The sequence below is a fragment of the Salmo salar genome, chromosome ssa13, assembly GCF_905237065.1.
Source record: "Salmo salar chromosome ssa13, Ssal_v3.1, whole genome shotgun sequence".
Classification (NCBI taxonomy): domain Eukaryota; kingdom Metazoa; phylum Chordata; class Actinopteri; order Salmoniformes; family Salmonidae; genus Salmo; species Salmo salar.
Window position 1 is genome coordinate 74,706,595 of NC_059454.1, and position 25,705 is coordinate 74,732,299.

General features: G+C 45.2%; 1 protein-coding gene across 7 annotated transcripts in view; it reads right to left on the reverse strand.

The window, feature by feature from the left end:
• Positions 1-25,705, reverse strand: part of LOC106568027 (homeobox protein cut-like 1) — a 238,969-nt gene that overhangs the window by 102,939 nt on the left and 110,325 nt on the right. For all 7 annotated transcript variants that reach the window (XM_014138033.2, XM_014138031.2, XM_014138032.2 and 4 more), the window contains exon 3: positions 9,578-9,625. In XM_014138033.2, coding sequence (XP_013993508.2) covers positions 9,578-9,625 — 48 coding nt within the window. The remainder of the gene's footprint in view (positions 1-9,577; positions 9,626-25,705) is intronic.

A 25,705-nucleotide genomic window follows, 5' to 3' on the forward strand; every position in this document is an offset into this window, starting at 1 on the left:
ATTTGTATGGTCAAGACAAAATATTTAAGTGGCATGGGCAGGCTCTTCAAGGTTTCAACAAGGTGTGGAAAGCGTTCCACAGGGATGCTGGCCCATGTTGACACACGGTTTGTGTCAAGAACAGCAACCCTGCTGGGTTTTTCATGCTCAACAGTTTCCTGTGTGTATCAACAATGGTCCAACACCAAAAGGACATCCACCCAACTTGACACAACTGTGGAAAGCATTGGAGTCAACATGGGCCAGTATCCCTGTGGAACTCTCTACACACTTTGAAGAACCCATGCCCCGACGAACTGAGGGCAAAAGAGGGAGGTGCAGCTAATGTTTGGTATACTCTGTGTGTGTGTCTGTGTGTCTGTGTGTCTGTGTGTGTGTGTGTGTGTGTGTGTGTGTGTGTGTGTTTGTGTTGTTTGTTTGTTTACCGGACCCTTGCCAACAATGTGGAGAGAAAAATAGAAAAATAATTGAATGTTAATAATATCACTAGGAATAAATACACAATGAATAATGATCACTATATACACGGGGTACCAGTTCCGAGACGATGTGCAGGGGTACGAGGTAATTAAGGTAGATGCGTACATATACAGTGCATTCAGAAAGTATTCAGACCCTTTGACTTTTCCCACATTGTTACATTACAGCCTTATTCTACAATTGATTAAATCGTTTATTTCCCTCATCAATCTACACACAATACCTCATAATGACAAAGCAAAAATTGTTTAGAAATGTTTGCAAAATGTATAACAAATTAAAAACTGAAATGTCAACTTCACATAAGTATTCAGACCCTTTACTTTGTTGAAGCCCTTTGGCAGTGATTACAGCCTTGAGTCTTCTTGGGTATGACGCTACAAGCTTGGCACACATATATTTGGGGAGTTTCTTCCATTCTTCTCCACAGATCCTCTCAAGCTCTGTCAGTTTGGATGGGGAATGTCACTGCACAGCTATTTTAAGGTCTCTCCAGAGATGTTCGATCAGATTCAAGTCTGGGCTCTGGCTGGGCCACTCAAGGACATTCAGAGACTTGTCCTGAAGACACTCCTGCATTGTCTTGGCTGTGTGCTTAGGGCAGTTGTCTTGTTGGAAGATGAACCTTCACCCGTCTGAGGTCCTGAGCAGGTTTTTGTCAAGGATCTCTCTGTACTTTACTCTGTTCATCTTTCCCTTGATCCTGACTAGTCTCCCAGTCCCTGGCGCTGAAAAACAACCCCACAGCATGATGCTGCTACCCACCATGCTTCACCGTAGGGATGGTGCCAGGTTTCCTCCAGAAGTGACGCTGGGCATTCAGGCCAAAGAGTTCAATCTTGGTTTCATCAGACCAGAGAATCTTGTTTCTCATGGTCTGAGAGTCCTTTAGGTGCCTTTTGGCAAAATTCCAAGCGGGCTGTCATGTACCTTTACTGAGGAGTGGCTTCTGTCTGGCCCCTTTACCATAAAGGCCTGATTGGTGGAGTGCTGCAGAGATGGTTGTCCTTCTGGAATGTTCTCCCATCTCCACAGAGGAACTCTGCTCTGTCAGACTGATCATTGAGTTCTTGGTCACCTCCCTGACCAAGTCCCTTCTCCCCCGATTGCTCAGTTTGGCCGGGTGACCAGCCCTAGGTAGAGTCTTAGTGGTTCCAAATGTCTTCCATTTAAGAAGGATGGAGGCCACTGTGTTCTTGGGGACCTTCAATGCTGCAGAAATGTTTTGGTACCCTTCCCCAGATCTGTGCCTTGACACAATCCTGTCTCTGAGCTCTACGGACAATTCCTTTGACATCATGGCTTGGTTTTTTTCTCTGACATGCACTGTCAACTGTGGTACCTTTTTATAGACAGGTGTGTGCCTTTCCAAATCATGTCCAATCAATTACATTTACAACAGGTGGACTCCAATCAAATTGTACAAACATCTCAAGGATGATCAATGGAAACAGGATATATCTGAGCTCAATTTCAACTCTCATAGCAAAAGTTCTGAGTACTTATGTAAATAAAGTATTTCTGTTTTTAATTTTTAATACATTTGCAAAAATGTCAAAAAAACTGTTTTCAAATTGTCATTATGGGGTATTGTGATGTCATTATGGGGTATTGTGATGTCATTATGGGGTATTGTGATGTCATTATGGGGTATTGTGATGTCATTATGGGGTATTGTGTGTAGATTGATGAGGATTATTTTTTGTTTTAATCCATTTTAGAACAAGGCTGTAACACAACAAAATGTGGAAAAAGGGAAGAGGTGTGAATACTTTCAGAATGCACTGTAGGTAGGGGTAACACACTGCTTGTGTCAGTCAACAAATATCACTCCCACACACACACACCACCTCCCCCCAATATTTAAAGTTTCCTTCCCAACCCATAGGGTGGCAGTGTTTGCTCAACCTCACTAAAAGATGTGGCACAGTACAACTGCAAGTCAGCAACTTACACACACACCAAGTTAAAAGCGTCCAGAAGAGACATATAGTGTTTACAGACACCAAACAATGGGTTCCAAAAAGGAGAAATCAAATAAAAACAGTATTTTGGACGTCCGCTGCCAAGACTCTGTTAGAGGTTTTGTTTTATGGAGCGAGGCAGGCAGTTGCCACTGACAAACGCCAGTGAGCCCCAGTCACTTTTCGCTACTATGGGAGAGAGAAATTATACATTTTCAGATGGGCTTTTGCTTGAAAACATCTGGATCAAAGTACACAGGGCCAAGTCCCCCCCCTCTCTCGTCCCCCCCCCCACCCCTCATCCTCTCTCTCGATCGCAGATGGAGCAATTAAAGCTCACAGCTTACTGGGCAAAGGGATCTGCCAGACACCATTTTAAAAGGCTGCTTTCCGTCTTTGGTTTTCTATTGAAAGTGATGGGAAGGGGGAGAAGGTGAAGTGGGATAGATAGTTACTGGGGGGAGTGAGGAAGGAGGGAGAGGTAAGGTAATGGGAGGGATGGCACCGGCGTGTGTGTGAATGTGTGCGCCAAGGCCCTGCGTGACTGTGCGGCCATGGCAAAGTGCAGATTATCTGTCTCGCTCTCCAATGCAGCTCCATGCACATTCTGACAGGGGAGGGCATCTGGCAACGCCGGCTGGGCGGCCTTCTGAATGATTACACAAAAACACATATAATTGTGTGTGTGTGTGTGTGTGTGTGTGTGTGTGTGTGTGTGTGTGTGTGTCGAGCTCACAGGTATACCATAACGCCCCTCTAATGATCTGGACTCTTTAGGGGTGCGGGAACAACTTAAAATAGCATGACAGTTGCTAACCTAATGACGCTAGTAGAAGCTATATGAAACAAGCAAGGCTTTGGCACTGGCTTAGGGTCCAGGGGACACCGTTGGCCTCGTCTCCATCTGTGACCTGGCCTAACCCTGTAATTGCAGAGCAGGTTTGAAGCTGTGGATAACTGATCTAGAGTGCTGTGTGAGTGACAGAGAGTTTGAGTGGGTTTCTTTTTGGGCTGGGTAGGAGGCATTACTGGCTTTGCAGCTTTCTTTTAAGCAGGGAATTATAGTCTGAGAGGATGGTGACTTAAGAGCATAGAGTTGGGCTTCCCAGGGAAACAGGAAACAGCTAGCTCGCTCCATCTCTGTTACCTGGGGTTGTCGTAGCTGCCTACACTACTTCTAGGCAGCTACAGTAGTATGGATATCTAGTTCTACTAACTATCCTCAACTCTGTAGCCTAACATTAGAAAAACAGATTGATGTTTCACTAACCACTAGTCCAGGGTCAGATGTTTTCGTAATCCCCCTAATGCTGGAGGTGAGTATCGGGAGTTGGGTAATCTGATCCTAGATCAGTTATTACGAGTGACTCTAGGATAGGATGGGCGAGCGGAGCGGCGACACAGTGATGGTCTGTGACGGCTGACACGTCGCTCTTCTGGGGCAGAGCGGGCGTCGCCTGGCATCAGCGTCAATGTCATAGGGAGATCAGAGAGCGGGCACCACCCTGTGCCATCATCACAGTCACCCCTGTCTCTGTGTGTCGGGGGAGGGCCACTAAAGAGAGTCTAGCTAAATCTTATAAGGGAGGGACACCTTATTCAAGGATATGGTGGCGGAGAGGAGTGGGTCGAGGACAGGCATGCATTTACACAATCACACACATATTGTATGTGAAATTCACACAATATCCTCTTGAAAAAACACTTTTAATGACCTAAAAGGTTGAGGCCCTTCCCAGTCATCCCTTTTTATTGTACGCCTATGCTAACACACACACACACAGTCAGTGAGTGTTGCACTAATCGCAGCGCTGTGAGAGCTGCCAACTTCACAGCCTTCTCCCTGGGCTCCCGGTGCCCTTACGAAGAGACAGCCGTCCAAAATTACACTGCAATTATGCAAAATCAGTAGTGACTTCCTGCATTTGTCCCACTCCTATGCCACTTTGTACATGTCTCTCTCTGCCACAGCCATCACGTCTCCTGAAGGTCTCGCTGTATCATTCGGTTGCCTGACTAGGCTTGGTGGGGTTTGAATGAGTCACACTGATTCTGTCTGCCCTTAAATAAAAGAATAGCCTACACGGCATACTAAAGATTTACTCACATTTAAACCTCATTCCTTAGCGACTGATTTCTTTCCATGCCGCTGAGTGACTCGATCTATGTTCTTTCTTCCCAATTTCATTTACAGTGACAATTTGTCATCAAGATACATTTTACTGCCACAGCAAATATACACTGCATGACCAAAAGTATGTTGTCACCTGCTCGTCAAACATCTCATTCCAAAACCATTTGCATTAATATGGAGTTGGTCCCCCTTTGCTGCTGCAACAGCCTCCACTCTTCTGGGAAGGCTTTCCACTAGATGTTGGAACATTGCTGCAGGGACTTGCTTCCATTTAGCCAAGGGCATTAGTTAAGTTGTGCGATTAGGCCTGGCTCGCAGTCGGCGTTCCAATTCATCCCAAAGATGTTCGATGGGGTTGAGGTCAGGGCTCTGTGCAGGCCAGTCAAGTTCTTTCACATTGATCTCAGACAAACCATTTCTGTATGGACCTTGCTTTGTGCACAGGGGCATTGTCATGCTGAAACAGGAAAGGGCCTTCCCCAAACTGTTGCCACAAAGTTGAAAGCACATAATTGTCTAGAATGTCATTGTACGCTGTAGCGTTAAGAATTCCCGCCACTGTAACTAAGGGGCCTAGCCCAAACCATGAAAAACAGTCCCAGACCATTATTCCTCCTCCACCCAACTATACAGTTGGCACAATGCATTGGGGCAGGTAGCGTTCTCCTGGCATCCGCCATACCCAGATTCATCACTACAGAGAACGCGTTTCCACTGCTCTAGAGTCCAATGGTGGCGAGCATTACACAACTCTAGCCGACGCTTGGCATTGCGCATGGTGATCTTAGTATGTGGCTTCTCAGCCACGGAAATCCATTTCATGAAGCTCCCGACTAACAGTTATTGTGCTGACGTTGCTTCCAGAGGCAGTTTGAAACTCGGAAGTGAGTGTTACAACCGAGGACAGACTATTTTTATGCGCTTCAGCACTCGGCGGTCCCGTTCTGTGAGCTTGTGTGGCCAACCACTTTGCGTCTGAGCCGTTGCTGCTCCTAGACGATTCCACTTCACAATAACAGCACTTACAGTTGACCGGGGCAGCTCTAGCAGGGCAGGCATTTGATGAACTGACTTGTTGGAAAGGTGGCATCCTATGATGGTCCCACGTTAAAAGTCACTGAGCTCTTCGGTAAGGCCATTCTACTGCTAATGTTTGTCTATAGAGATTGCGTGGCTTTGTGCTCGATTTAATACACCTGTCAGCAACGGGTGTGGCTGATATGGCCAAATCCACTAATTTGAAGGTGTGTCCACATACTTTGGTATATATAGTGTATCTGGGATAGACTCTGAGCGGTGTCTTAGAGAAGAAGAGGTGGTCCAGGGAGAGACCGAGAACACTCTGGTGGCGTCACACATGACATATACACGCGTCACACTTCACGCTACATGTAAGGACGGGTTCCCTCAGAAGTTTTGGCGACAGTAGGGGCAGAATCAGAAGATGCCGGGAATGTGTTTGTGGGCATGCATGTGTGTGTAAGTAGACAAGGGGATGCTACAGCCGCAGCGTGGGGGGGGGGGTATAGTATAGCAGAAAGACCCACCCTCCTCTCCCCAAGAAGGGATGCCATTGAGCTCTCCACCGCTCCCTCCCTCCCTCCCCCACCTCCCCCCCCGCTGTGGTGTGTGTCCACATGGGCCTGTGGGCGCCGCATGCTGAGCTCTGTTCCCCATTGTGTTCTCATTTCCTGACAGGAAAAGAAGCGCTCGCTCATTTCACAAATAAAAAAAACTGAAAGAGATCTGGCTGCCTGGCTTGGCCCTTTCCCTAACCCTTGAGGCCTTCCAGAAGTCGTGGAGCATCTCAGATATTCTAATGCACCGCACGTCATGCTCTGCCTTGTAGATAATGAACAGAGGGAGCAGAAAAATAACCTTATTTCTCTTGTTCCCCCTACGGAGAGCCGAAATGCTTGTGTACTACACATCTTCTGCATCTGACAATCTGCATCTTTGAATCACACCAAGAGTATCCATTTTGTCATTTGTTTTCCTTCCTATTTAAGCAGTGAACAATAGTGCTTTCACACGAGAAGCAGTTGCTGAGCTCTACAGTATATCGTTATCTCTCACCCAGCTGATGCTCATGGAAAACAAAGTGGAACCCTAAATTCCCGTGATGATAAGTTGGGACTTTGCGAAGGTCAGGGACTTCTCCTGTCCTTGCCAATCGTCCTATTTATTCACAGAGGCGATAAATTAAAATGGCTGCAGGAATCTGACTGGTGACTGTGAGCCGGGCCGGTGTGACGTGGGTGATGGGTATTTTTAAACCTGGGTTGATTTAAACAGGGGCGATTACCTCCGTCAATAATAGGCCTGGGGGCCCTTGCGCCAACCACAATGAACGCTAATGGGCCAGACGGGCTGCAGTGCGGTTCCGCCCTGCCTGAGAGCGGTGTACAGGGAGCCGTCTTTCCAGCCCCTTTAACTTCATGAAAGTTACATGGCGCTCCTCGCTGCTGAATTATAAAGAAATGCTTTTAGTGGCTTAAGAAGCTTCTTTACTGGGAGGCGTTGGCGAGAGCCATTTTGAGATGGTTCGAGGATGACAGACATTTGAAGCAATGCTGGGGTTACTGTACTTTATTTCTCTTCTCTCTTACTTTATTAAATCCCATCTGCATTCTGTTTCTTATTGGGCATTTCCTGTCCAGAGGTCTATATTTCGGCATCTATAGCAGCCACTGACCAATTACTGAGTCATGTCACGCAGTAGTAGTTAGGAGTTTTATTTAGCAGCCATATAGAGGGCAGCCAAATTCTTGGGCCTCTTCGTGAGAGAGTGGGCTTTGTTTTAGAACACTTAAAAATAATAATTTAAAGAGCCGACAGGAATATGAATATAATTAAGTAATGGTGACTAATTATGGTCAGGGATATGTATCTGACTGGGTTACTGGGTGTACTGTGGCAACACAATGGTTCTCATAGGGAGCGTTGGGAGATGCGTGCTCATCAAAGTGATCAAAACGAACATGTGTGACAGTTTGATTTCAAGACACACTCCCAGAATTATAATGAACGGTTTCTCTGAAGGGATTTCTCTAATACTCAAATTTCTCAGTGCAGTGGAATTAACTTAATATGCATCAAGTTAAAAGTAATAGAATATCTTTGAGCATGATAGCAATTTGTTGTAAACACAAATAAGGTAGCAAACAACCAATCAAAAGAAAGGCGCACCACAGGGTTCCATTTTAGGGCCATTTCTTCATCAAATTGTAAGAATGTTTGTTCCACTAAGTAACACTGGACAGTACTAGTAAATCCTCCTGGAACAGGAAAATTAGAAACAGGACAGTACTCCCTGAAGAGAGATTACTCACGGGTCAGACAACTAGTGATGCTCTGTCTGTAGTCTGGACACATCATCAGGGTGAGAGTTGTCATGGACACAAGTACTACACAAGGAAGAGAGCTCCAGACATAATTTAAATGCTTGCTCCTCACTTTATATGTAAATGTTTAGACTGAATTCAAAACATTTTATATCATGAATTAGCGCGGGAGACTCACAAACACATGTTCTGAATGTAAAATGCAATCTGACATAGTGATAAAATCTTACTGTCCTCCATCATTACCAAATTAAATATGCACTGAGCAAGACACATTTGAAGACGGCAACACTTGCATCTGTCTCCTAAAACGGTTGACAGTTTTACGAATGCCACTTCCTTTGGACGAGAAGAATTAAAGTCCCTCAAACAAACATAAACAATTACTTGTTCGCAACTGTGACCACATCAGTACATATTCAATACAGATTTTCCTTTATAATTGATTCATAGAATTTCTATTCAATACATCTCCTGATTTGACAAAGATATTAAAAGTGAATTGACTCAGCCGAGGCAGGAGGCAGGCCCAGCAGTAGCAGAATAGCAGTGAAGCACTCAGAGGAGTCAGGCTGGGCCTGTATTGATGCTCGCCATAAAGCCTCAAATCACTAAGCCCTTATTTACTGCAGGAGTGGCACTCGAGGAGGAGGAATTAAGAGATGGTGCCAGAAACACAGCTCTCACTCGCACACCCCTCCTCCCCCTTCCCGCCTCAAGTCTCACAGCTCACATTATTATCATTAAAGTCCCCTAAATCAATGCTGAAGTTACCATACTTTCGGAGCGGCACAAGGGCTCTCAGGACAAAATGTTAAATCAGCAGGGCTGCTCTTCCCTGTGGCTGGCCTAGGCTGTCAGGGCGTATTTTCAGGGTCAGGGATTTAAACCCGGTGCAGGCATAGTGGGCATTGCGCCCCCTCGTGTGAGCCCCCCACCCTCCACCAGACTAGAGAGTTAAAGTGCCATCAGCCCCCCCTCCCCCCGTGAATCCCCCCCTGGTCTGAACTGGCTCATTTACTTTAATCTACATACCCGTGTTCACATTTCCGAGGCAATGATACCACAATATCACACACACAGAAAGGCAGAGCCTCAGTACAGGAGACACAATAGGCAACAAGTTTCTCCCAATACGCAAGGAATGATTCAGGAGGCCAATGACATTCATTTTGGCAGATATCAAGAGGAGCTTTGCATCAGACGATGTGACACATAGCCATAATGGGGAGGTTGGGGTTGGTGAGTTATGAAACAGAGAAAGGCATGTCTGCCTGGACTTTCAGATTGCAGCTCTGATCAGGAGTGGTTTGGCTGGAATCTTTTAAGGGGATGCAATTTAAACATGGCTGGGAGCTAGAGAGCCTCATAAAAGGACACAAATAATGGACTCCCCTGGCGAGGGCTCCACTGAGGTAGGGAAAGCTCCTCCAGCAGGAGAGCAGAGCTGCCAGCCAGCAGCAGTCTGGCCAGGCAGAGACAGCACATGTCAGCCTTTATGGGGTACGTCAGGGAGCCACTGTTCCCCCGCAAAAACAAAATGGCCACCATCCCTCACTACATACACATTGTACTGTAGGCTACACACAAACTCATCCATAATGGATAAAGAAAAGCTAGGTATAAAATGATCTAGAGTTTTAAATAGCACTCACCTCCGCTTGGAAGCCTTTGAGCAACGGAGCTACCAGCTTTCGCAGATCCTGCAATACAAAAAGTGAAAATGATTAGCGTCTCATAACAATGCTACTTTGTGGGAGAGCAAAACACAATACATTCTCATATGGTGAAAAATGGCCAAATCCTCCGTTTCCATAGTCTTTAATACCTCAGACACTGGCTTTATCACCACAGTATTGAGCAGAAACCTCTTACAAACTAACCATGTGTTTAGTTTAGAAAAGCCAGACCCCATTCTCACTACATTCTAAAAAAAAATCCCTGCTGTCAACTCTGATAGATGAGGCAGTGTTACCTTTTGTTCCCAGATCCGGAGCATAGAAATACGTTAAACATATGAAATTGGGGTCCTGATTTGTCAAAACCCTCCCCGAGGGTAGGCTTGTTCTCTGGGAAAAGGTGGGAAGACAAAACAGAGTATATCACCTTGTGCTACCCTTGAATGAGAGCAGAGAGGACGCTCTGTGTACCCTTTTCACTCGTACCCGTATATGGGTTGAAAAAGGCAGATTTGGGGCCTGATAAATAACTAAATTGGACAGTAACAAGCTCTGGCTCTGCGTTTCACAGCGCTGTCTGGGTTTTGACTGACAGCCGTTCTGGACAAAAAGTTGCCACCCCCCCCGGGCAACTTTTACACATGTTTGGTTGTCTGAGTGAGGGAAATGCTGTAAATGAAGAGGACTACGTATTTTCAAATATGAGACGTTAACGATTATAATAAAATACAGCTTGATGTCATACAAGCAAGCCGTGAGTCCTACTGGGCGGGCACCTCAAATTTCCACATCATAAAACTCATGTCATATACAGTGTCAACGTTTATGATCCCCATGTTTGATATACAGTTACAAGATGACATGGCGTCATACCCAGAATGTTTGTCTATTGTGAAGAAACTTTGCCGCGGCACACGCACCTGAACGCACTCATGACACATTTCTATGCGTAACAAAATTACAATCTGTTTCCCTGAATTGCATTGTGAAAGCCTAACACTGTAATATCCTATTTTAGAACTTAGCTAGTCATGTCGGCAATACAATAGGCTTTCAAATGATGCCCACCTGACCAGCAGATTGCCATTTATGACAGAGCGTTTTTGGATTGCGTAAAGAACAACTGTAATTGTGTGATGGCAGGGATGCAGGGCTGTGTTCCAAACAAAACGTGCGTTTGCACTAGTTCCTCAACAAAACAGCTATGAGAGCTTAAAGAAGCACTTTATATTTGAAGACTCTTCTTTGAGTCATAAAAGTGAATTAAAATGATATGTTGTATCTACCCCACATTTCCGAGCAGTATTCTTATGTTACTGAATGTATCCAGAGAATTTTCAGATTTAGTTATCAACAAATGTACAACAGAGCAATGTAATGTCTGGATTCAGTCTTGTGAACTGTTGTGTCCTCAACTTTGGTCTAATAATTTTCCCATAGTCTCCAGACTGTTACCATGATTATGCATACGCTTTTCATATTTGTTCTGTAAGAAACATTTAAATTTAGCCCCATCCATATAGGCCAATTCCCACGAGTGTAAAGATTTAAAGGAAAAGCGTAGAGGGCAGGCAGCATACATTTATTAGCACATTTTCTCTCTCTCTCACACACACACACACACACACACACACACACACACACACACACACACACACACACACACACACACACACACACACACACACACACACACACACACACACACACACACACACACACACACACACACACACACACACACACACACACACACACACACACCCCTCTCTCCTCCTCGTGCCCTCTTTTCCCCACTGCACACATTCTGCATGACTCAGTTGTTTCTGGTTAAATTACCATTCATGCGAAAAGTAGCGACGCTACATGCAAATGTGAGCTCTGTTCATTAATTAACTTCTAAAAGCACTGTTAGGCCTGAAAAACGGGCCAACTTCAACAGCCGGCTATTTCTGTAGCATTATGTGCCTGCTTAACTTGTGAGAAACTGGGTTGAGTGTCGAATCTGCAGGCTGCGGTAGATGAAAATAAAACTAATTTGAAATGAAGTCACAAAAATAAGAGAATATAGAAGCGCTCCAATCAAAACAAACTGCTCCGTTGTTTCCGACCTTACTCAACCAATGATGAATCTCATCTTGGGCAGTGGAGCGACTGCAACGCCTCGCCATTAAAGTATATCTGATTATGGCCAATTTCAATGTCCATTTGAACAGAGCAGGCGTGTTTGATAGTAAAATTTAATTAAATACGTCTCTGAATAAATCTCAGCTGGGCACAAAAAGGCCTTACATGAGGCCTCCCTATTGGAATGCACAGCATGCTCCAAAACAGAACTGTCCACTGTAATGGAGTTAGCAGCAGCCAGTTAGTGGAGTGCATGCGCCTACACACGTGTGTACACACACACACACACACACACACACACACACACGTACACCACGTACACACACACACACCATGTACACTTCTAAATGACTGGCCCACATTAGACAAGTGGACATTTCAGTCACACTCAGGATACAGCAGAGGTGTACTCTGTGACAATAGCAAAGCACATGTGTCCTGTGACACAATATAACCTCTGTAACCTATTACTGAAACCTTGCGTCATATATTTTAAGGTGATCAACCCTAACTTGCAGGGTAGGCATAACAACTACGTGACATTAAGAGCTTTTAAATGCCTGGGTCTCTGTCGTATCCTCTCTCCTCGTCTCACTTTCTCACACTCCATTTTGATAATGTGTTTAGGTGTGCCTCCTTCGACTGGCTGTTGTGTTCACCAGTGTGCCCACTTTTCCCCCTTTCCCTCCCTCCCCTGTTCCTCCGAGGAGCCTCTCTGTCAGACGCTGGGGGCCGGCTGACACAGGCCGTGCTTTGCTGAGCTAAGCTAACGCTAAGCTAACGTTAGCTAGCGTGTTGGACTTTTCCCACTCCCGGGGAGGGAGCAGCTGGGCCTGCTAATCGCCCATCGGCACTGGCTACTGTACAGATGACATTTATGTAAGGGGCCACGTGACAAAGAGGAAACATCGCTCAACATCTGGTTTCAACATAACACTCCTGCCCTGGCCAAGAGAACTCAAGTCTTTTTGGATCTCGACAGGGACACACGCACTCACACACACACCAAGACAATCTGCTTGAGAACTGCAAATGCAATTGTCCCGAATTTGATAGACAGCCCTTCTGCATAAAACTGATCTTCACATTCTGACTGATGGATAAAAAGGCTTAATGGTAATGATCAAGTGACCAATAATGGCTAGCCCAGTAAACACTGATCTTCAGGCCAGAGTGACTGAGGACACACGATTCACAGCAGGGGTATTCAACCTGGGGTCCTGCAGGGGGCCCGCAAAAATATAGATTTAAATTGATTAATATTTATTATTCTTTCCTATGTGCTTTTATGAATATCGCTAGAAACAGAAAATGAATTTTGAATTAAACACCTACAGCAGAAAATAAGTGAATATGTTCTTCATAATGTCATCTTTATTTCTCAACTTCTAATATTGAGCAAACTACATTAATTGGAGCTAATTACACTTGGAGTACGTAACGTTGGCTTTGAAAAAGCAACCGCGTGTACTAGTCGCGGAAAGTGCCGCTGGCTGCTGCTAAGCTTTTTTGACTTGGACATACATTTTTGCCAAAACATGGCTAACCTTTATTTAACCAGCTAAACAGCTGTCATTAGTGAAAAGGTGTTGGGCGTTATCTTCCCAGATAATAGGCTGTTAGATTTTCTCAGAAAACGTTATAAAAATGTATTCGTCACACGCTTCGTAAACAACAGGTGTGGACTAACAGTGAAGTGCTTACTTAAGGGCCGTTCCCAACAATGCAGAGAGAAGAAAAGAGAAATAATAGAAAAGTAAAACATGTACAAATAATCGATACATGATGAGTAACGATAACTTGGCTATATACAAGGGATACAAGTACCAAAATGAGGTGCAGGGGTACGAGGTAATTGAAGTAGATATGTACATAAACTATGAATAAAGGGACAGATAGTCAACAGTAGTAGCAGCGTATTTGATGAGTAAAAAAAGTTTGTGTAAAAAAGGGTCAATACAGATAGTTAAAGAGTTAACCAAATAGCAAGCCCGACAAACTATTTAGCAGTCTTATGGCTTGGGGGTAGAAGCTGTTCAGGGTCCTGTTGTTCCAGACTTGGTGCATCGGTACCGCTTGCCGTGCGGTAGCAGAGAGAACAGTCTATGACTTGGGTGACTGGAGTCTTTGACAATTTGTAGGGCCTTCCTCTGACATCACCTAGTATATAGGTCCTGGATGGCAGGGAGTTCGGCCACAGTGCTGTACTGGCTCATACGCACTGCCCTCTGTAGCGCCTTGCGGTCAGATGCCATGTAGTCAAAATGCTCTCAATGGTGCAGCTGTAGAACTTTTTGAGGATCTGGGCCCATGCCAAAACTATTCAACCTCCTGAGGGGGTGGAGGAGTTGTCGTGCCCTCTTCACAACTGTGTTGGTGTGTTTGGACCATGATAGATCCTTATTGATGTGTAGACCAAGGAACTTGAAGCTCTCGACCTGGTCCACTACAGCCCTGGTGATGTGAAGGGGGGCATGCTCTGCCCTTTGTTTCTAGTCCACGATCAGCTCTTGTGTCTTGCTGACGTTGAGGGAGAGATTGTTGTCCTGGCACCACACTGCCAGGTCTCTGACCTCCTCCCCTATAGACTGTCTCATCGTCATCGGTGATCAGGCCTACCACCGTCGTGTCGTCGGCAAACTTCATGACGGTGTTGTAGTCATACGTGGCCACGCAGTCGTGGGTGAAAAGAGAGTACAGGAGGGGACTAAGCACGCACCCCTGAGGGGCCCCCATGTTGCGGGTCAGCCTGGCGGATGTGTTGTTACCTACCCTCACCGCCTGGAGATGTCCCATCAGGAAGTCCAGGATCCAGTTGCAGAGGGAGATGTTCAGACCCAGGGTGCATAGCTTTGTGAGGAGCTTTGAGGGCACTATGGTGTTGAACACTGAGCTGTAGCGAATTAACAGCATTCTCACGTAGGTGTTCTTTTTGTCCAAGTGGGAAAGGACAGTGTGGAGTGCAATAGAGATTGTGTCATCTGTGGATCTGTTGGGGCGGTATGGGAATTGGATGTCTGGGACGGTGTTGATGTGAGCCATTACCAGCCTTTCAAAGCATGTCATGGCTACAGATGTGAGTACCGCGGGCGATAGTCATTTAGACAGGTTACCTGTTTGATGGTTTTGTCGGCGGGCATAGCGGGATTTCTTATAAGCATCCAGGTGTCCTGCTCCTTGAAAGCAGCAGCTCTTGTCCTTAGCTCAGTGAGGATGTTGCCTGTAATCCATAGCGTCTGGTTGGGATATGTACATACGGTCAACAGTGGGGACGACATTGTTGACGCACTTTTAATGAAGCCGATGACTAACGTGGTCAACTTCTCAATGCCATCGGATGAGTCCCAGTACATATTCCAGTCTGTGTTAGCGAAACAGTCTTGTAGCTTAGCATCCGATGGAAAACCAGCAAGACAATCGATGTCCTTGTTCAGCAACATTTTTGAGAAACATAGGATATTACAGTTCTTCAGGTTCTGTTGATAGGATAATTTTGAATGGAGCTCGTCCAGTTTGTTCTCCCGCGATTGTATATTCGCAATAGAACAGAGGATAGAGGCAGTTTATTTACTCGCCGCTGTTGTTTCATCAGGGTGCCCGTAAGTCAGCCTCTATATATTCGCCGTCACTTTGTCTTCCGAGTGTCGAGGATTAGGTCCTGGTCCGGGGTGAGCAGTATGTCCTGCACCGCCGACTCATTGAAGTAGAAATCTTTATCCAAATCGAGGTTAGTGATCACGGCTCTGAAGTCCAGAAGCTCTTTTTGTCATAGGAAACGATGACAGAAACATTATTTACCAAAAAAGTTAAGATCAGTTTAAAAAAAAACACAAAATAGCAAGTTTGGTCAGGAGCCTGTAAAACAGCCTCTGTACATTCCAGCAACATTCTCTGAGAAGAAGGGGGTTAAAATAACGAAATACTATCTACCAAATCTATTAATTTTAAGATGTTGATTACTTCTCCTTTCCAACCACTTAATAAGGGTTGTTATGGCGGTGGCACTGGAGATATCTTTTTTTAATGGTATAATGGTAGATGATGCTGTTTGATCAGGCCAGAAGAGACAGTAGGGTGAGGTATGCCAATGTATATGGAGACGAATGAAGTAGGGATGGCAGTTAAACCTGTAGGCAGCATACAGTACGCAGGCAGGGTAGTATGGTAAATAGCTCCAGAGCGCAAGAGATCGCGAGAGAGGAGTAAACAGCAGGGCTTCCCCTCTCTCTCTCTCTCTCTCTCTCTCTCTCTCTCTCTCTCTCTTTCTCTCTCCACCACCAGGGAGCTCCCAGTCCTGGAAACCAGCCCAGAACTCCAGGGAAGCAAGCCTGCAGGTCCCCACACACACAGTCTCAGCTAGCTGGAGGGAGCAGCGGGAGAGGAGGAAAGAAAGAGGGTGAGGAGTGTAAGGGAGGAGAAGAGGATGAGAGTCTGATACCAAAATGAGTTCACAAGCTTTACTTCAGACATGGCGGCCATCACCTAACCTTTCCTCAGGGATCCCTCCACTGGCTGCCACCATTTAACCAAATATAATCTAAGCACAACGGCCACGGTTTCTTCTAGGCCTGCCTTTCTTTCCCCCGGTGACAGTCCAGGACATAGACAATGGCTTCTTTTCATATTCAGCTTTTAAGTAACCCTCTCTCCTCTTTTAATAGTCGACCCACTGAGTGGCTCTCGTTTTGTGTTTGAGTGCACTGGACCTGTGCGGTCATTGTTCAATGAAATAAGCAGCGTACGGTGGAGACCCGGAGGGTGTACTACTCGGACCTACTAGCTCTCATCTCCACGCATCCCTGCTCTCCACTATAGAGGTGGGGCTACAGCATTAGTCTACGTCATGAAGAGGAGAGAGAAAGCGCCTGGGTTTAGGAATATTGCAGCATTATGGTTTTTTTGTTGCCTGTGTTGAGGGTTTCAAGCGAGGGCACTTGTTTTGTACAGAGCATAAAATGGTATTTGAACTGAAGTGAGAAAGAGGGAAATAGCATGTCTATTCCTTGAGGGTGGAGAGCTGCTCTCCCTCCATTTCTCCCTTTATCTTTTTTTCTCCCCTCGCCATCCCTACCACGGGTGTTAATCTCGGTTAACCCAGAACTAAAGTCTTGCGTAACTGGTCAGCTTCTCGATTAAGTTCTGGGTCCATACGTGTTAAGAGAAGAGATGCTAGAATGATGAGTGGAACCGGAACCCTCTTTGTAAGTGAAGGGCACATTTTTTATTTATTTAACTCGGCGAATGTCCCCTCCCCTTCCGAAATTCGAAAGATGCTAACACCTGCGAAATCGGGATTTGTCCAAATAACCTGTGACGAAAAACTCAAACCCAGGAACTAATGCTGCTCGTTATCCCACACATTCCATTCCTTACCGACAGATTCTATGGTACCAGTTATGTTTACGTAAATCTGTCAACGAGAGATTAAAAATGGGGTTAGCACCATGGATGGATTTCTCGCTCTCTTCCTCCCTCTTTCCACCACTCCGTCCTTTTGCCACTGGGTCACTGTTGCACCATGGCAAGAGTTCTCTCTCTTTCCCCCACTCTCTGCCACTGGGTCTGTAAGCCAAGTGGCTGCTTGCCAAGCCTCACACTGGCTGTGGCCTGGCCTGGCTGAGGCTAACCCCCGTGTCTGGGCTACAGGCTGGCTACAGGGGGCAGACGAGTCAGCGGTCAGGGGCAAGGGGGCTCATGACTCAGCCAATGCCCTGCACATCAGTGCCCGCGAGAGAGGGTCCCACCGGCCCTGACATGACAGAGGGCAAAAAGAGGAAAGACAAGAGGATGAGACAGCGAATGAAAGAGGGAGGGAGGGAGCGAGAGAGAGATTGAGATTGACTGAAGATGAAATGGAAAAGGGGGAATATGAATGAGTACACAGGGAAAGAGTTGGACGAAACATCCTTTACATCTCTCTTTCCTCAGAGACCTCTCAGCTAAAACAATCTCCCACTTCCGCCAATAGCCAGCACCCCCCCCACCACCACACACATACAGCATATTTAATGCAGTGCCATGAATGGAGGAGGGTTGTGTTGGTTGGTTCCAGAGAAATTATGGAGTGAATAATTCATGACTGACGAGGCTTTCTCCTCAGGCGGCGTCTGGCGCTCCCTGCTCTCTATTCGTACCAGTGTGGTCCCGGCTCTCTCTCTCACTTTCTCTTTCTCTTTCTTTTCCCTACCCTCCTCACCATTGCGCACGACTCCAACAACATCATTAAGTTTGATGACGACACGAAGTTGGTAGACTTGATCACTGATGACGATAAGATAGCCTATAGGGAAGAGGTCAGAGACCTTGTGTGTCCACATCACTAAGGATCTATCATGGTCCACACACCACAACACAGTCGTGAAGAGGGCATGACAATGCCTCTTCCCCCTCAGGAGGCTTTTGGCATGATCCTCCAAAAGTTATACAGCTGCACCATTGAGAGCATCTTGACTGGCTGCATCCGCTTGGTATGGCAACTGCTTGGCATCCGACTGTAAGGTGCTACAGAAGGTAGTGCGTACGGCCCACTACATCCATGGGGCCAAGCTTCCTGCCATCCAGGACCACTATACCAGGCGGTGTCAGAGGAAAGTCCTAAACATAGTCAAACAGTCCAGCCACCCAAGTTGTAGACCGTTGTCCTACTTACCGCACGGCAATCGGTACTGATGCACCAAGTCTGGAACCATCAGAACCCTGAATAGCTTCTACTTACAAGCCATAAGACTGCTAAATAGTTTGTTCAATAGTTAACCAAAAAGCTACCCGGACTGTCTGCATTGACTCTTTTTGCACAAACTTTTTTGACTCATCACATACTCTGCTGCTACTGTTTAATATCTATCCTGTTACCTAGTCACTTTATTCTTAGTTATATGTTCATATCTACCTCAATTACCTCGTACTGCTGTACATGGACTCAGTACTGGTATCCCATGTATATAGTCAAGTTATCGTTACTCGGTGCATTGATTATCATTTGTATTATTACATGTTATTATTATTATTATTTTACTATTTTCCCTCTCTGCATTGTTTGGAAGGGCCCGCGAGTAAGCACTTCACTGTTAGTCCACACATGTTGTTTACCAAGCATGTGATTAATAACATTTGATCCCCTTCCTTTTCCACTCCCTATGTTTCTAATTTCCTCACCACTTTCTCTTTAATTTTCTTCCACTCTTGTACTCTCTTTGATGATCACCTTGCACTGGCTAAGGTGATCTTTTTGTAGGATGTGTGGTGGAGGGTGAGGAAACTGGTGTCCTGAAGCAGAGCGACTGAGCTGCCCGTGTCGGTGCCTGCAGTGTGTGTCTGCTGAACCGTGTCAGTGTGACAGCAGTAGAGTTACCAGGGAGTGAGTGAGTGAGTGAGTGCTTTTATTTCTTTCATCACATTCACAGTGGGTCAGAAGTTTACATACACTCAATTAGTATTTGGTAGCATTGCCTTTAAATTGTTTAGCTTGAGTCAAACGTTTCAGGTAGCCTTCCTCAAGCTTCCCACAATAAGTTGGGTGAATTTTGGCCCATTCCTCCTGACAGAGGTGGTGTAACTGAGTCAGGTTTGTAGGCCTCCTTGGTCACAGGCGCTTTTTCAGTTCTGCACACACATTTTCTATAGGATTGAGGTCAGGGCTTGGTGATGTCCACTCCAATACCTTGACTTTGACTTCTAAGGTGTATGTGTAACACGTGTGAAATGGCTAGCTAGTTAGCGGGGTGCGTGCTAATAGCGTTTCAAATCGTTGATGTCACTCGCTCTGAGACCTGAAGTAGTTATTCCCCTTGCTCTGCAAGGGCCGCAGCTTTTGTGGAGCGATGGGTAACGATGCTTCGACGGTGGCTGTTGTCGATGTGTGCAGTGTCCCTGGTTTGAGCCCAGGTAGGGGCGAGGAGAGGGACGGAAGTTATACTGTGACATATGTAAACTTTCGACTTCAACTGTACACACACACACACACACACACACACACACACACACACACACACACACACACACTTGTGGTCACTTAGAAATGTCCTTGTTTTTTTAAAGAAAAGCACATTTTGTTGTTCATTAAAACAACATTAAATTGATCAGAAATACAGTGTAGACATTGTTAATGTTGTAAATGACTATTGTAGTTGGAAACAGCTGATTTTTTATGGAATATCAACATAGGCGTACAGAGGCCCATTATCAGCAACCATCACTCTTGTGTTCCAATAATCAAAGTTCATCTTCTTAAAATACTAATTGATCATCATCATTGATCCTTTTGCAATTATGTTAGCACAGCTGAAAACTGTTGTGCTAATTAAAGAAGCAATAAAACTAGTTGATTATCTGGAGCATCAGCATTTGTGGGTTCGATTACAGGCTCAAAATGGATAGAAACAAAGCACTTTCTTCTGAAACTCGTCAGTCTATTCTTGTTCTGAGAAATGAAGGCTATTCCATGCGAGAAATTGCCAAGAAACTGAAGATCTGGTACAATGCTGTGTACTACTCCCTTCACAGAACAGTGCAAAACTGGCTCTAACCAGAATAGAAAGAGGAGTGGGAGGACCCGGTGCACAACTGAGCAAGAAGACAAGTACATTAGAGTGTATAGTTTGAGAAACAGACGCCTCACAAGTCCGCAACTGGCAGCTTCATTAAATAGTACCCGCAAAACACCAGTCTCAACGTCAACAGTGAAGAGGCGACTCCGGGATGCTGGCTTTCTAGGCAGAGTTTCAAAGAAAAAGCCATATCTCAGACTGGCCAATAAAAATAAAAGATTAAGATGGGCAAAAGAACACAGACACTGGACAGAGGAACTCTGCCTAGAAGGCCAGCATCCCGGAGTCGCCTCTTCACTGTTGACGTTGAGACTGGTGTTTTGCGGGTACTATTTAATGAAGCTGCCAGTTGAGAACTTGTGAGGCGTATACATTAACTGTATACATTTCATACACCAGGGTATTTTTTAAATGTTCTATTTATTTCTGTAAATCAACCAATGAAATCAAGCCACACACGGCCATGACTACAGACACCTGTGCGTGTCTTTTCTAAGTATATAAATAGGTGACCCGCAGTGTTTGTCACTATACTCTGATGAAGACAGCTTGTCTGTCGAAGCGCTGGTTATAGAATTATTGCATCTGAGCTCCTAGAGCGTGAGGCTCTCCTTTTCAACTTCTGATCGTGACAAATTCAAATGATCTCAGACATATTCGTCCATGTAACCGGACAGCATAATAGTCCCTTCACATTGATCAGAATCCCAGGGAGAACAGGAATGTGTTAACAGGAGAAGATCAGAGGTCGGGTTATGCGTTCTGTTCCTGCACTAACGTGTCTCCACTCCATTGCATCCCTCCATTTAACAGGCTAAAAACACCACTGGTTCTCTCTATATTTCTGAAGGAACCAGTAGGGAAGGAGTAGATAGGCCTAGGTAGTGGGTTAATTCTCCACCTCCGTCGTTGAGGGGGAAGGCCTGACCCCTGCTTGTCTTCCCTTGCTGATTGGGTTTGCCGAGCCCATCTGACAAAGTCAGAAGACATTAGCCTGCTTCTTATTCCAGGGGGCCGGGCAGGCCAGGCTGGGTGCCACACAGCTAGGCTACACCTGCTACACCTCGGCAGGACAAAGAGAGCAGAGCAGGAAGCAGTGATGAATGAGAGGAGACTCCAATGATAAGAGAAACGCCGCCCGCCCTTCGCCGCTACAGGAAATAGAACCTCGACACTTCTGGGAGAGCGCCAATTACAGAACTCGTCCCTGTCAACGACCCCCCCCGATAGCAAACACTTTAGAAGTCGTTTTACAAAATGGTGACTCAATGCCACCAGACGTTTTACACACACAACCTTGGATGTCAGACACTTTATGGGTTATTTTACTAATGCATTCTCAAGTAGCAGACAATTCACAGAGTAGACTAGGCCTATTCTACAAACCCCTATCACAATACCAAGTCCTTTACATGTTGTTTCACAAACACCGACTGAACGGAATATCAGACAATTTATATGTTGGGGTTAGACAGACAGTCTCCACAATACCAGAAGACAGAGCTATTTTACAAACATTGGCAGAGGCTACACAAACACTATTCTGATACTAGACACTTCACAAACACCACTACCCCAATACCAGACGCTCACTGCTCAAATATAATACAATCAACTTCAAACACCTAACTGGCATACAATGCATTATCCTCACAGCCGGCTACAGACATACAGACACCCTGACAACACATCTCACTATGTCTCTGGAGACCCCCAGACACAGACTCAATCCGTTTTATTATCAATAGGCAGACCCCCCCCCCTCCACTGCTCTGCAAACACCATCCACCGTGCCGCATCTGGAGGTGGCCAGATCCACTCACAATTAAAGGCCCGGCTCTTTGACCTCCCCTCATTGAACTTCTGCCAAAGGCCAACAACCATTATGTCAGACCGGGGTGAAAGAGCCTGATGTGGGAAATGCCAGACATTTAAAGTATACCGCCCCTAACTTTGTCACAGAAAATGACCAACCTTGGCTATTTCTGTGTTTGACAACATGTAAGACAAAAATGAGAGAAACATGGGTAGTTTAAGGAATAATCCACCTCACTATTGTGGTTGTAAATTGATAACTAACGAACAGGGGGGTTGAGGGGATGGGGTAGTCTCAGGGTCAAGTGGACTGGGGGAGGCTGGAGGGAGGGGGTACGTGAGAGCCGGCCAGAGAAACAGACACCCCTCTCCACCCCCCTGCTGCCCTCTCTTGCCCCAGACGCTTGTCTAGGAATGAGGTCACGACTCTCCCATAGTCCCCACACAAAGGGCTGTAGTGTCGGGCTGCCCCGTTGGTCCCCAGAGCTGGCCAGCCAGCCTGTCAACCAGCCAGCCTCATGGCCAGCATCTTCTCCCCACAGATGCTATGCTGGGCTGGGCCACCATCCACCGTCCTCAACACCCCAGACAATACAATCAATCACCACCGCTCCCAATGAAGAGACACCCGTCCTCTGCCCCCACGCCGTACCACAAACAAAAGCTGTCCAAGGTTTTTGAAATGGCAGGGTTGGCCCGTCATCGCGGCTGAATTTTATTAAGAATTTAGATGCCCCCATCTTGGCAGTGTAGAGACATTTTAAACCCCCTGCAATTCTAAGGGGCCGGGTTGGGTTTCTACTAGCTAACATATGGAATTGTTTTAAGATGGTCGAACCAAGGATCATTTAGCTATTTGATTTTGAATTGTAGGACCCATGTAATTATTTTAAAATATATATATAAACAATTACTTGATGAAACATTGAATTTGGCCTTACTGCTATTAGCCAATAGAAACGCATTCAATTACATATCCATACATGGCAAAACATATCTGAGCGATATAAGAAAGCTCAGGAAATGATTCTTATTTAGCCATATTTAACAGCGCCTTCAGAAAGTATTCATACCCCTTGACATATTCCACATTTTGTTGTGTTACAGCCTGAATTCAAAATGGATGAAAAATATATATATTCTCACCCATCAACAAACAATACAGAAATATATAATTTATAGGTATTCACACCCCTGAGTCAATACGTTACAATCATCTTTGGCAGCGATTACAGCTGTGTGTCTTTCTAGTTAAGTCTCTAAGAGCTTTGCACACCTGAATTGCACAATATTTGCACAGTATTCCTTTATTTATTATTCAAAGTCCATCAAGGTGGTTGCTGATCATTGCTAGACAACCATTTTCATGTCTTGCCATAGATTTTCAAGACGATTTAAGTCAAAACTGCAACTAGGCCACTCAAATCAAATGTATTAGTCACATGCGCCGAAAACAACAGGTGCAGTGAAATGCTTACTTACAAACCCCTAACCAACAATGCAGTTTAAAAATTACAAATAAGAAATAAAAGTAACAAATAGTTAAAGAGCAGCAGTAAAATAACAAGAGGGAGACTATATACAGGGGGTACCGGTACAGAGTCAATGTGCGGGGCGACCGGTTAGTTGGAACATTCAGGAACGGTTAGTCCAAAACACTTAGGAACATTCAATGTCATCTTGATGAGCAACTCCAGTGTATATCTGACCTTGTGTTTAAGATTGTCTTGCTGAATGAAAACTGAATTTGTCAGTGTCTGATAGAAAACAGACAACCAGTTTTTCTAGGATTTTGCCTCTGATTAGCTCTATTCAGTTTCTTTTCATCCTAAAAAACGACCTAGTCCTTGCCGATGACAAGCATACCCATAACACGATGCAGCCACCACCATGCTTGAAAATATGAAGAGTGATACGCATTGATGTGTTGGATTTTCCCGAAACATAACCCTTTGTATTCAGGACATAAAGTTAATTCCTTTGCCACATTTTTTGCAGTTTTACTTTAGTGCCTTATTGCACAAATGTTTTGGAATAATTTTATTCTGTACAGCCTTCCTTCTTTTCACTCTGTCATTTAGGTTTGTATTGTGGTGTAAGTACAATGTTGTTGATCCATCCTCAGTTTTCTATCACAACCATTAAACTCTGTTTTAAAGTCACCATTGGCCTCATGGGGAAATCCCTGAGCGGTTTCCTTCCTGTCCGGCAACTGAGTTAGGAAGGATGCCTGTATCTCTGGGTGTATCCAAAGTGTAATTAATAACTTCCCCATGCTCAAAGGGATATTCAAGTGTCCGTCTTTGTTTTTTATTTAATATTAAAACACACAATCTACCTGCAGTGAAGCCGCTCAACATTTACATTACATTCAGTCATCTAGCAGACACTCCATCCAGAGAGGCTAACAGGAGCAACCAGGGTCAAGCGCCCCGCCCAAGGGCACGTCGACAGATCTCCAACAAGTCAAATCTGGGACCCGAACCAGCAACCTGTCGGCCACCGGCCCAAGCTCCCAACCACCAGGCCACCAAACATCCCCCCACAGTTCCCCCTCAACCATCAAAGACCTCCCCCCACAGTCCTCCCTCTGAAAAAAACAATGCGCCAACAACATGAACAAAAGAGAAAAAACAAAAACAGCATTACAAAAACAAAAGACATCAAGGACAACAAAAATGTAACTAGCAAGGCCGACTGTATAGGTTTGAGCGCATGTGTGGCACTATTTACATGTGTGTATGTGGGTTTGAATGAGAGTGTGTGTGTGTGTGTATGCATGCATGTGTACTCGCGTACAAGCACCTGTGCAGATTCAGCCTAAGGCAAACAGGCATTGGATGTAACAGCGGCCCCCCTCAGCGTCATTCAAACATACTTTTTGTGTTTATTTTGACTTTATTTTTGACTTTTATCTTCAACCGTCATTCTACCCCCGCCCACTCCCACATCCCAACCCTCAGTTTACCTCAGCCCATCCCACCTATGTTCATTTTTACCGGTCTACCAATAGGTGCCCTTCTTTACGAGGCATTGGAAAACCTCCCTGATCTTTGTGGTTGAATCGGTGTTTGAAATTCACTGCTCGACTGACCTTACAGATAATTGTGTGTGGTAGAGATGAGGTTTTTAAAAAATCATGTTAAACACTATTATTGCACACAGAGTGAGTCCATGCAACTTATTATGTGACTTGTTAAGCACATTTTTACTCCTGAACTTATTTAGGCTTACTATAACAAAGGGGTTGAATACTTATTGACTCAAGACATTTCAGCTTTTCATTTTTTATTATTTGTAAAAAATCTAAAAAAAATCTAAAAACAAAATGTGGAAAAAGTTTCTGGAAGGCACTTCGATTCATTTTTTAAACTGGTACCGGGCTACCTTCAGACGAGGCTTGTGAGGCTTGTGGGCGTCCTAGAGCAAAACAAGAACCTCACCTTTCGATTGTGGGGTCATATTAGTGTGTAGTCCAAACTGTTTGGACGCTACAAACAGAAGTTTACAGATCGGCGGTACAGACTTCAGATGCTACAGACGTATTCGTAAGAAGACAGATTTTCGGGATGTCTCCTGGTCTGACAAACATCGCTGTAGCTCTGCCACCTTCCAC